Source organism: Anser brachyrhynchus (genome assembly GCF_964034855.1).
Source record: "Anser brachyrhynchus genome assembly, chromosome: 8".
Classification (NCBI taxonomy): Eukaryota; Metazoa; Chordata; class Aves; order Anseriformes; family Anatidae; genus Anser; species Anser brachyrhynchus.
Window position 1 is genome coordinate 1,874,456 of NC_137702.1, and position 12,563 is coordinate 1,887,018.

At 44.8% G+C, this 12,563-nt stretch overlaps 2 protein-coding genes across 8 annotated transcripts in view; both read right to left on the minus strand.

Moving 5' to 3' along the window:
- SGIP1 (SH3GL interacting endocytic adaptor 1) overlaps positions 1-819 on the minus strand; it is a 53,402-nt gene extending 52,583 nt beyond the window's left edge. The window contains 1 exon segment of the mRNA XM_080601374.1: positions 81-819. Coding sequence (XP_080457500.1) covers positions 81-657 — 577 coding nt within the window. The 5' untranslated portion in view covers positions 658-819.
- Positions 820-867: 48 nt separating this feature from the next.
- PDE4B (phosphodiesterase 4B) overlaps positions 868-12,563 on the minus strand; it is a 191,729-nt gene continuing 180,033 nt past the window's right edge. For all 7 annotated transcript variants that reach the window (XM_080601368.1, XM_080601367.1, XM_080601369.1 and 4 more), the window contains 8 exons: positions 9,554-9,732; positions 8,869-8,967; positions 8,571-8,735; positions 8,059-8,158; positions 7,206-7,360; positions 6,990-7,112; positions 5,732-5,914; positions 868-2,927 (listed from right to left, as the gene is read on the minus strand). In XM_080601368.1, coding sequence (XP_080457494.1) covers positions 2,562-2,927; positions 5,732-5,914; positions 6,990-7,112; positions 7,206-7,360; positions 8,059-8,158; positions 8,571-8,735; positions 8,869-8,967; positions 9,554-9,732 — 1,370 coding nt within the window. In that variant the 3' untranslated portion in view covers positions 868-2,561. The remainder of the gene's footprint in view (positions 2,928-5,731; positions 5,915-6,989; positions 7,113-7,205; positions 7,361-8,058; positions 8,159-8,570; positions 8,736-8,868; positions 8,968-9,553; positions 9,733-12,563) is intronic.

Consider the following 12,563-nt stretch of genomic DNA (forward strand, 5'->3'; position numbering starts at 1 on the left):
GAGCTCGGCGGCGTACGTGCGCGCTCAGCTTTCGCGCCTCTCGCCAACCCGGAGGTCAGCTTCCATTGAAGCCCACTTACATCTGGGCCTGCGAGGCTTTGATGAAGGCTGGTTGTTAATTGCTGCTGCCATTAAGTGCTGTGTGGGAAGGAAGACGCGGCATCGGGGATCTGCGCTTTCAAGTGGCTTCGTTTCGGAGCCAGGAAGTCTGGGGAGAGCCCCGGGGAGCCCACGCCGCGCCGGCAGCCGGAGCACCTCGCCGCGCCGACGCAGGACCGGCCCCGAGCGCCGCGGGCACCCCGTGCATCGCCCGCAGCGAGGGCGGCCCCGGGGCCCTGCCCGGCCGTGCGTCACAGATGGAGCGCGGCGCTGCCCGGGCCGTCCTCCCGCACGCTGGCAGGATGTGTTTTTACTGGAAAGTCGGTTGTTTTGGGTTAGGCCAGGACATGAAAGCAGCCCACGGCCTCTGGTGCGCCGCCGGCCGCGGCCATCGCCTTCCTGTCTGCAGCGCCTTCCTGTCGCCACCGCCGCGGCCGGCCACCGGCCCCGGCCCTGCCGAGGCTCAGGACCAGCACCCGGAGAGCCGTGCTCGCCCAGCCATGGTGCCGCCGGGTGCCGGAGAGCCGTGCCGTGCCCTCTGGCTGCGTCACCATTCATAAGCCCGAGCGCAGGAAGCCCCTGTGCGTGGCTGTTGGATTTCAGCCACAGGAGGGGTCGTTTTTCCTTTACTCCCAGAGCTGCTCGATAGCCACGTGCCAGCCGGCTTCCTATCGTGCCTAAAGCGACCGTAGGTACCGTGCCCGCTGTTAGGTACTGCCCAAACTGACCTGCTTAAACAACAAAAAACAACGCCGAGGAGAGCCGAAGGCAGGGTCATGCTTTCATTTATTCACTTCATATAAAAATCTCTTAAGAATGCATCTGAACACAATATATAATACTATAACATACATTGTGTGAAATTTTTGAAAACAATAAAATAACCACCTGGAACAATGCAGTGTTCAACAGACATACAAACCCATTGATCATGCACAACTGTGCTATTTTCATTAACTAGTTAGTCACAAGTTGGACCAAAAGCTTGAAACATATTTTACAAACTGAGATTGACACCGCTCACGATGCCTAACAAGCTTTGTCAGAAGAAGTTTCACAGCACAATTATTACATCAGTTCACATTTTTGTCATAGAAATTCACATTGGGTTGTTCAGAAATTGGAACGTGACATTTAAAAGCCGGCCCACTGGCGGGGGGATTCCTTTTCCTTTTCCCCTTCCAGCCTTTCGGCGCCCACGGCCCCCCGGTTCCCCTCCCCTGGGGCCCGGCTCGCCCCCGCTCGCCGCGAGGATGAAGCCCGCGGGCGGCTGCCACCCGAATGCCCTTCCTGGGTTGCGTATGTCTCTTCAGCTATGTTCAGGTTCTTGTATTTTATGCAATACAAAAGGTTACAAGAAAAAAAGGCAACTCTTATTCCGAGTTTTCTACACAATTAACATCGCCGCCGACAGGCAATGTTAATTCATATAAATTAATAACTTACAAAACATTACAGTATATACATTACGTAATAAATACACTGTTATAAACAGTAATGGAGGTGTTAGAGCTCAAGGCAGTGCGGGAGGAGGACGGTGGACCTAAACCTAGGAAACGTGAACAACAGGCGAGAGAAACACAAACATCTGAGCGTGCAACTTCCACTGAGCCAAGGAGCTGCCGAGGGGGAGCGCGCGTCACACACTGCCTTATTACGCTTACTGATATAGGTACTGCACGGTGCCGTGAAAACAAACTACCCTTTGTCCTGTGCACAACGAAAGGAAAACCCAGTTGAGGAAAAAATACTGTTACTTCTAGCAAGCCAACGGAGAGGGTGCACGATGGCATGAAGTGACTTTAAATGGGTCGTCTGGAGCAGTAAGAAGGCTACTAGAGGTGCAGTAATGCAAAACAGAGGGTGTCCTTTCTACTTAGTCTGTAAAAGTGATTAACTGCAATAAAGTGACAGGTATTGCCCATGAAAAAAGGAAGACTGCTTCTTGTAACAGGAAGAATCAAAAAAGTATCCATCAATTTTGAAACACTTTGTGTTGCTCTTTATACTAAACTCCGTGTATTTAATAGACTCTTGAAAAGACATGAAAGTGTTTACAAAGAAGGCACACAGGTCTGCAGACAGGTGGTCAGGTGGACAGGTTTTATACGTAGAGTTATTAATCAGTAGTTTCTATCAGTCTAACTGGTATAAATTCCAAAACTAACAGTATAAAATCTCTCAGTTGTGTGTCATTTACTGTTCAGTTACGATTCAAGCCAGCTCCAGGACAACACGATGCTTTTAGCTGACAAGGCTTAAACCACAATGTAAATCATCTGGCAATTTCCTGAGCAATCATTCACTACACGATCTCCAACCCTGACTCCAATCTCAAGTAGCTGGGGAGAACTTTTAGCCAATGTTAGACACAGGCCTAAGACCCAGGCTGCAGGCGAGTCCCTCGAGACTGCTCGCATGCTCATTAAGTGTTTAAAATCCACTTACACAGGTACAGGACATTATGTGTCAACAGGAGATGTGTCTTCTGTCACAATTTCTATGTTCGCCTCCCTCTGTGGATCTTTTTCCCCTGGGTCGTCCATGCAGAGTGTCTTTGTATTGCTGAAGTAGCCGATGCCGTCTCCTTCCTTCTCAGGTCCGTCCGAATCCTCCTCCTCGAGGGTCAGTTCAAACTGGAACTTCTCCATCAGGCCCTGGCAGTCCCTGCTCCGCTCCTCCAGCGGAGGAGAGGGGCTCTGAGGTATCATGCTCTGGTACCAGTTCCTGTTGTCCTCCAGTGTGTCCAGGATGTCCTGGGCGTCGGGCTGCACCAGGTCAGCCCACGTCTCCCAAAGCGGATGGACGATGTAGTCGATGAACCCAACCTGAGAAACACGAGAACACGCACAGTTAAGGGAAGGGAGGTAGATGGGTGTCTAAAGAGTTAAGATGACCGTAATACATGATTTTTACAAGCAAAATAGCTGCCTGGGAGCAAACTCCCCGTCCCAGAACAGTCTGATCACAGACATAATCACCTCCTACCAAAGCTGCACCCCCAAAGCTGGGGCTAGGTTGACCTCTTGTCCAAAACCAAGCCTTGTATGGAAGGTTGAGGAAAAGCAGGAGCCACCTGGAAACTCAGCGATAAAGCTGCCACTCCCATCCCTGGCTGCATGAATGATTTTGAATGTCCTTGTAGGTGTCTTTTCCTGACCACTGAATCAACCGCTGCTGTGCAGGAGGCAGGGCGAGTTACTGCTCTGAAGGCAGAACGTCCCACTGAGGTCCCTGCAGAAATGCCACCTACCAACTGCCAGTGCACAGAGACATTTTAAGACAGTTGTTGTCCCCGCCCCGTGAATTGAGAAAATGTGCTGTATCTCACCCAGGGCTCCTGGGGACTGCGGACAAGGTTGGTGTATTTATGGCAACGTGCAGTCTCACCCCAGGGGCTTCGTTTGGCCGGCAGTTGTGAAAATGCCAGTGTTCTCAGGGTGAGCACCAGCCCTAACGCTGAATGTCACTGCTTTTATGGACTTAAGTTTGACCTTTAGATGTATTTTACTACAGTGTGCAGTTTGTATCTGTTCTGAACTCTTTTGTGGTGCTGCATCTTTAAACACTTCAGCGTGTTTCCTCTGCGCTGCCAACGCAGCCACCTCCATGAACCTTGTAGAGACTTCCCTTCCTTCTGCTTCATTTTGGAAAGCGTGCAGAAAGCAGGGTAACTGACCCTGACAAGAAGTCCTCCTGCACTAACGTGGACAGACCACTGCTGCTTGGCTCCCGCGGAGTGACGTGCCAGTGGTGGAAACAGTGAGGCTTGCGGCCGGGTCCGTCAGTCCATCCGCCCGCTGGCGCGTAAGTTCTGAGCTAAATCATTTTTCAATTGTCTGACTAAGAGGACGTACGTCCAGGATGGAGAAAACTGAATGGCCATAAAGAGGATTGAAATTCTTCCGTCTTGGCAGCGTGTGTCACTTCTCTCCTCGCTCTGCTGGACAACATTTCTGTGCAGCAGGAAAATGGCTCTCAAAGGGGCCAGACTCAACGTGCAGATGTTTGCTTTGGAAATCACACATGCCTCCTTCAGACACAACAGGATGTCAATAGAACCATTAACATTCAATTGTAACGTACTGTTGAGGCAGCTTAAACAAAAAGGTGATGAAAATTTCCTGCAGCACATGTTCCGGAGCACTTTTAAAGTGAAAAAAATTCTGTACGGTTAGCCGATGGCTTCACCGCCACCCAAAACGCTCAAGGGCTGCAGGACCTACGGCTACAAACCGGGCGCCTTGCAGCAAAGCCATTGTTCCTTTAAACAAACATCCCATATCACAGAATAGCTGGCCAGATGGCCGAAGGCTGGTCTTAAAATATTTTGATGTAAAGAGCGAACATCCAGAGCCCTGCAATACTTGCATACTGTCTGCCCATCGGTTCTTTGTTTCGCTCCAGGATGGAAATGCCACTTCCCTCCCCCCCCCGCCATTAGTTGGTATTTTGATGGCAGCCATTTCGTGCAATTCCTGTTCTTTTTGCATAGCAAAAATGCCATTTTGAAACCTCTGTGAAGCGCATATGTGAAACGAAAAAAATAATTGGAGCTTATATGTGGAGCACATGGGCATTTTCTGGCCAAGCCTGGCCAAAGGATTCACTTCTTGTTAGGTTAACAAATAAGACAGATTTTTCCAACAAAATCACCATGCGGTTGAGTGAATAATTTTGAAACCACTTGGCTTAGCCCAAGAGGACATTTGGAAATAATTATCGTCAATTTTGTTACTTATTCAAGCTGAAAAACCTCGATGATGGCTTGCTCAAGTCATTTAAAAACAACAACCAAGACACCATTATATGAAGACAGGAATAAGTTTAGGCAAACATAAATTACTGGCTTCATTAGAGACCAGCCAGGTGAAATTTTATGGCCTGTGCTACACAGGTCAGAAGAAATTTGACCTTTATATCGTCTAATCTATGAATCAGAACTAGGAATGAGCCAGGTAATCTCAAAAAAAAAAAAAAAAGAAAGAAATATCCGAATACTTTTTAAGATTTGTAGTGACTTAAATACCTATTCTTTGACTTCACAACACAGAGACTCCATCAGGCTTTTTAGGCCAACTTTACTGGCCTAATCAAGAAGTGCAAAACTGTTCTACACAAGGCTGAAAAACAACCAACATTCAGATTTTTTCCGTGTCCTGAAATGGAGCTCAGCTTGGGGACGCTCCTATCGCTGCCATTCAGTGGGACTGGCATTGCTATAAACTTCTAATGTGGGGTACAATATCAGTAGGTTTAGGAGGTGCTAATTAAGAGCTAAGAAGGAGGCTGTAGGGTGTGAAGACAGAAGAGACCTGGGGAGATCAGAATCACACTCTTCCAGCCTGGGGAACAAAAGGAAACCAGCTCACTCTGGAAACTGGGACACAAACAAGGCAAGATAAGCATGCATTTAGAAATGAGGAGACGCCAAGGAGTACATAAAGGAGGCTGAACAGCCTGGTGAGTCTATATGAGCTTCAGGCACAGCTGCATGTCAGGGTCAATCAGAACCAACCCTCTGAACAGCTGGCTGTTTGCCTAATTGTATTAGAGAAAGCAGATGAATTTTTGTCTCTGCTTTAAAAATACAAGCTTAGGCAATACAAAAATGCAGCTCAAGGCCAATTACCTGTGATTTTTCCACTGACGCTGTATGTTTGTCACACATTGGACTGATTTCCATTCCTCTTTCTCGTTCTTTGTCTCCCTGCTGGAAGAACTCCTCCATGATTCTGTCTGTCCACTGCCGGTACAACTCCAGAGACTTTGTGGGATTACTCAAGTCTGCACAATGTACCATATTTCGGAGAACCTGCAATTATATTAATAAGAAAACTCGTAAAATCAAATGGAAAAAGAGGACGGCTTCAAGCTGTATCTGCTTGCTTAATTCAGAACATTTAACCACAAGACTCTTTGATTATGCAACATTCCATAAAAATATTAACATCGTAATATCTCCATATATGTGACTAGCTGCTATGGTCTGCTCCAAAAGTAAACTGTGCTATATGTTTTTCAGACAACTCAGTACTTACAGAGGGTGCAGCGGTGGCAATGTTAATTACATCATATAGGTTTGTTTTTGAATGCAGGTGCTTCCCACCATTCAAACTTTATTTTCATGCTCTCATATGGTTAAACGCTCCTTCTTTATTAAATGAGTAATATCCCTTCCACACACACAAAAATGTGCCTGACTAACTGTGGCTACAAGGATTTAGACAGCAATGGAGTGACCTGTTTCAACAGCAGCAGTATTAAACAAAAATGTAAGGTCAGTTTTCCTATGAGACTGTTCTTAAGAAGCTGGCCATCAAAGTAGAGAGGATCAGGATGTACCTCGTCCTACGTGTCAACTACGTAACCCCCTACCAGTACTGCTTTGTCATTTCTGTAAACCAAGGATTAGACTATACAGAGAACAGAGCGTACATCATCAATTTTAACCCAGTTTAAGAGTTGCTTTAGGTATGGAGTTACAAATTAAATTCTTGCAATCTTGCAATGATATAGCAATCTGGCTATATTTCTTTGTTAAGACAAAGAAATGGGGGGAAAGTGGAAAAGAAATTCAAGAGCCCTCAAAAGCTGAGCCTTACAGATTAACCTCAGAAGAACATGCATGCTTGCAGTTGCATGCTCTAAGTGTTAAAAATGTAAACCCTTCTACCTGAAAGACAGGAGACCACCTTGTACCACCTTGTTGGTCTCCGTGGTGCAGAACAGAAGAAAATATATCTACAGTTCTTGTGTGATTGCTGAAAATCTAGGTCAGCAACTTTACTATATATAGCCTACTGAGAAGCCACAGTAAAAACAGGAACATGGTTTCTTCAGCACCAAACAAAATACACGAAATGCTACAGGAACCTCCTCTGACCTACCTGTATTCTATCTGTGTAGTTATCCAGAAGGAGGACTCCTGAACTGGTCACTTTCTTGGTTTCCACCATGGTCTTCAGATCAGCTAACAGACTCATATGCTTGGACATATCTGTTGCCAATACCTTTACCGAAGAGAAAACGCAATCTCAGCAAGGGCAGCCACGCAAAGAAGCCAGTATTATGTTTGAGGGTAGCAGCGTGAGCATAGGTCATACCATGTCAATCACCATCTTCCTGAGAGTCTGACGCTGTTTCTTGGTCAGGTTCTGGAAGATGTCACAGTGCTCTTCTTGAAGCAGTTTGAAACCCACAGCAAGATGGTGGTTCTCCAAGACGGATTCGTCGTTGTACATCAGGGCTAGTTCAGAATCTAGCAGAGCAACATAAATATGTGACTCCAGTATGAGAAATGCGTGACTTCAAACAGCAAACACTGACACTGGGCACTGAAATGTTTATCCATATGCAATAAATCGGGAAAGTTTTCTTTTTTTGTTTCACATGTGCCAAGAGCACACAGTTTTCTAATCTAAGCACATATGTAAATACCATAAACAGCCCTTTGCTCAGTTCTAATGAACAAAATAGTATTTGGTTGACTTAGTTACAGGCTTCAGAACCACTGACAACAGAAAGCATGAATCCTGCAAACGCACTTTCCAAAAAAGAACAATACACATATTTTGGAATCAAAATACATGCTTAGCCTGTTGCAGAATACAATATGAACCACAATATTTAGGCTTTATTGTTGTCAATAGCAACAGCATTATTAACCTTATATTAGAGATAAAATTTGCACTCAGGATGGGAAGATTTATTATGCCTTATCAAGTAATAACCACAAGATTCAAGGCCACTTTGCAAATTGCACTACAATAGCTTCCCTTGTTTTCATAGGAGTTTAATTTTAATTACTGCTCCATTTCAAAATGTAGGACTAGTTTACTGCACAATATGTTGAGAGGGCAACACAGTCTGAAAGTCATAATTTGTGACCTCGCTGTAATGGAAAATGTACTCCAAGTTTGCAGATGAAGTTATAATTGTACTTGAAATAAAACTCACTTGTATTAATAAGAAACTGATTGGAGACACCAGGGTGATCCACATCATGAATTGCAGCTGCAAAAATTGCAGCAAGGATTTCCAAATCAGTGAAGACAGCCTAGGAAGGAAAACAGAAATTTGTCAGAAAAGTCCCTATGTTTTCTTGCTCAACAGTTTGGGATGCTGATGTAGAGAAACAAATTGTGCTTTCTGAATTACAAGGCATTTACTCAGAAGAAAGGTCTACATGCAGCATGTGCCCTTTAAGATGAAACAGAGATTACAAATAAAGCTGCTGCTGAAATTTCTTTATGTTTTCTTCACTGATAGTAAACTGAGCCCTCAGAAGCACAGGCAGCCCACTGCATTTTTTTTTTCAAGTCTGAGCGCTATCGGTGATTGACTCAGTTTAAGGTTCTTCTGTGTTCATATAAGCAGTGTGCTGGTTTTAATCCACCATTCAAAACATCCCACGTTAAAACATGACAATTGCCCGACACAGACCACTTTGCTCAAACTAGGTCACTCACATCCAGTGCAGGGGTGGAGAGAAGAACATGGGTGGACTGGGCAACATCAGCAGCATGTAGGCTGTTGTGGTAAGCTACATCCGAATGGTAGTGGTCTTCTAGAGTCATCATGTACGTTACAAAAGTGTCTGACGAGATCTTGAATGTTTTTAGTAGATCTCGCTCCTGTATAATAAATAAGTACAGATGTATGTATCAAATAAGGATGTCATATTGTGGAAGGCAACATAGCAGAAAGCAATTAGAAACTCAAATAGCGTCGTAAAAGAATAGCAAATGTGATCAGAAAACCACGCACCTGAAATATAGCATACATAATGCAGGTGAGCGGCCTGTTGTGGGAGTACCTGGCAACATTAAATATGTTGAGACCCCATTTATTCAGATCTTCCAGTTCCTTTTGAAAAGACAAAAAGAGAACAATTAAAATATTTCTCAAGACATTTCTGCATTTATCACTTTCACTGAGGCTTTTGAATGTTCCAAAAGTTTAAACAGAGAATTCAACCCTAATTGTGGTAATCAAATAAGTGCATGAGCACACGTAATTATTAAAGTACATGAACACAGAGTGACTGTGAAGTGCTGATGTCAAAGCACTTGTACAAGGAGACCACATTTCCCTGCACCAGGGGAATTATTTGTGATGTTTGTTCCCAGGTAGCAAGAAGCAAGGCACCTGATGGAGACAAAGGCCTCGTAGCCAGTTTGTTGCACATAGTGTTGCTTTATGTTCCTGTGTTTGATAATTACTCTACTCAGCCTTCATCACAGTTTCTGATTATTTTAGTGACATTTTCAAAGAATTTGTCAACCTGGGAATATGCTGTTAGGGTCTGGTCCCATAAATTACAACATCTGTAGCGGCCATATCACTTAGGGGATACAGTTTCTAATTTTACCTAGGGGCAGTCAATCCAGCCAATCCATCCCCTGCTTTGAGATCATACTGACTCTCCCAGAACCGTAAGGATCTGTCATACCTTGGCCAGATGGTCTTCCTTTTCTGTTTTCACACCAAATCGTGAAATGCTGGTATTATTTAAGCTTGAACTATGCATTAATTTTTTCACTCCACTGATCTGTGTCATGAGCTGCTGTTTTTTCTTCTTCTCTCTGTCCTTCTGTGTGGGAGAAGGAATCTCCACATCATTCTGCTTGTCTGTAACAAATAAAGGTGAAATGAATCAACACCATTTGCAGAAACAGAGTGTGAGCACCCATCACACCCCTTAGAGTCAACCCTTACCTTCGATCATTAAATATGATTAAGTATTACCCAGTTGATGCATATTAGGGCCCATATTCCCTGCTCCTAAAACAACAACCCAATAATAAATTGGTGGCACTTATTTATTAAAGGTTTGCCCTCTACAATAATTCTTTCTACTAAAAATGTATAGAATAATATACAAAGTGCAGGGTACATCCCTACTGTCAAGTACGCTTCAAGATAATAGCAATATTAGTGTGCATTAAGTAGGTTCGCAGTGGGGCGCAAACTTGGCTGGGGAGATGTGTTTGATAGATAAATCTATCCACATACGCTAGTTGCTGCCTTCAAAACCGCTCCATTTGCTGCATTAAAATGGAGATACAGTGGCTCATAACTTTCATACTAGCCCTTTTTTCATGAACTTTTAAAATAGCCTACTATAATCCCTGCACCTTTCTGAGGACCTCCGGAGGGACTAGGCATCCAAGCATTAGTTACTTTTGCCTTAGCTTAATTAAAAATCTCTGAAATAAGAACTACCAGTGTGTCTGCAACGCTGCAATTAAGAAGGAAGCCATTATTCACAGCAACAGTCAAGCTGACATCAATGGGTGTTTCCCTTGTGTGCCTTTGCTGAACAACAGAAGGACTTTCCTATATATAATCTCCTTAGCAATGACTAATGCTAAGGCAGTGTAAAATGGAGATTCTTGAACAGAAATCTCCAATTCATTAAACCGTGAGCTTCACAAACTTGGTGAATTCTGGGAAAAGATCCTTTCAATGTATCTAACAGCCTGAGGAGTAGTGCAGTGGAGAATCTGAGGAACACAAAATAGGCAAAATTCTCAGAGAAAGACAATACAGCTACACAGTGTATATTGCTATTCAACGTACAGCACAAAGTAGCACTTATGAAAATATGGTAATTGATTTTAAACCTTTAATTGGTGTTTTCATAATGCTTCAAAGTTGGCTAACAGATCACGTTCGTTGCTTTCAATGCCTATCGGAGGGCACATGTGGATTCCTGTGCCTTAAGCGTTATTATACACAGGCTCCTGCCCACTTTGGCTCTCGTCCTTTCACTGAGATGTTACTGCTTCTGCAGATCTTATTTGTGACCCCATCGCACAGCTCGCAGCAGCGTCCCCATCCATGACTCGGGGACAACAGGCACACAAGACCTTTCTACAATGCCCGCGGTCTTTGGAAGTCAAAATGTTGAACGTGGGGGCTGAGAGCACCAGGACTACTGCTGCTGGCAGGACTCTGCTTGGTTAATGCTGCTGCCTGCAGGCTTGCAGGGGGCTGGGGACTGCTTCGAGCTTCTGAGCAAGCCGCTCGGCCAAGAGGGTGTCCCTGCAGCAGTGCCAGGAACCACGGCACCTCAATACCCCTCGCTGCTGTAGGAAAGGGCAGGTGATAAAAGGCTATTGTGCTCGTTCCCATTTACACGATTGGGCCAAGGATAAACCCACCATTTTTAATCTTTGGCCTCGATACAGACCTAAGGTTGGTGTCCTTACTCTTACTGACCAAATGATGACAGCAGGACTGGCCCCACTGGCAGAGGACATGGCTTTATTGGGGTCTTCCTCAGCTCATTTAATAAAGGCAATAGACCAAATGAAGTTATTCAATCTGGTTTTAGTTATCTATAAGCTATCCCCATCTTACGAACACTGTTTGGAGTTAAATGATAAGTCTGTTCTATTCTACCCACATATTCCTTCTTTTTGGTTCAATTTCCTCAGCTTTAGACTCTTGTTATTTTGTGCATTCATTAAAATTTTAAGCCAAGTTTTATGAAAAAAAGCAAATTCATAAAAAAGTTACAGCACGACTTCCCAAAGGAGCTTTAAGGTCCTTTTAAAAGCTTTATTCATTTCTTTCTAACATAAGCAATCGAGGTGGGATCTGGCCCAATGCGGAGAGCTTGCACCACTCGGCGTTAACACAGCGCCGAGTGGCTGAGTGGCCCTTACACTGCCACCAAACAGCGAGTACGTCACCACCATGGAATATGTGAGAATAAGCAGGACAGGAATAAACAAGACATGAAGGGAAATGCAGTTCCCTGACCTAGCCTGAGCACAGGGAATAATACAGCCACAGCAGCAGCAGCAGCGGCTCGAGCTCCTTAGCCCCTGCTGAGATGCAGACTACCCTAACCTGGGTGTACGTGGGGTTTACCAGTGTTGCATTCAGTCCACGCTAACAAGAACGCTGTGTATTACTTGCATACCCAGCATCACGAATACACGGGGTATTTCTGCCGCAGCGCATCCTGCTCCAGAGATGAGCGCCTACTGGAAGTGCTGATGCACAACGAACTCCCTGAAAATGCCAGGGTGGTCATGATCCCCAGCAAGCTGTGCACGCTCCAGGCTCTCCAGCTGCAGAAGCGGCCTGCTGGCTGGCAGCGAGGCAGTCTTGCTTTTATTCCCTGTATTAATTCATGTTCTGGATGTCATGATTAAGCTGAGTGATAAGAGAGGACCAGTGGATTCCCACAAAGCAACTACAGACTTTTACATGGATTATTAATGATGTGATGTGTCCTAAATGCACGCGGTAGTTCCAGTTGCAACTGGCTATTGAAATCACTTTAAAATCCCTTAATGGAAATAATTGTGTGTCATACAGTGAACGCATTCTGGGCCATCTTAACCGCAGGGCATGAGTCCCCCGTGAGCTCCAGCACACCACACACACTCAGCTCAGACATATATGGATGAGGGTTCATTTTATAAGCAAACGATCACAAATTCTAG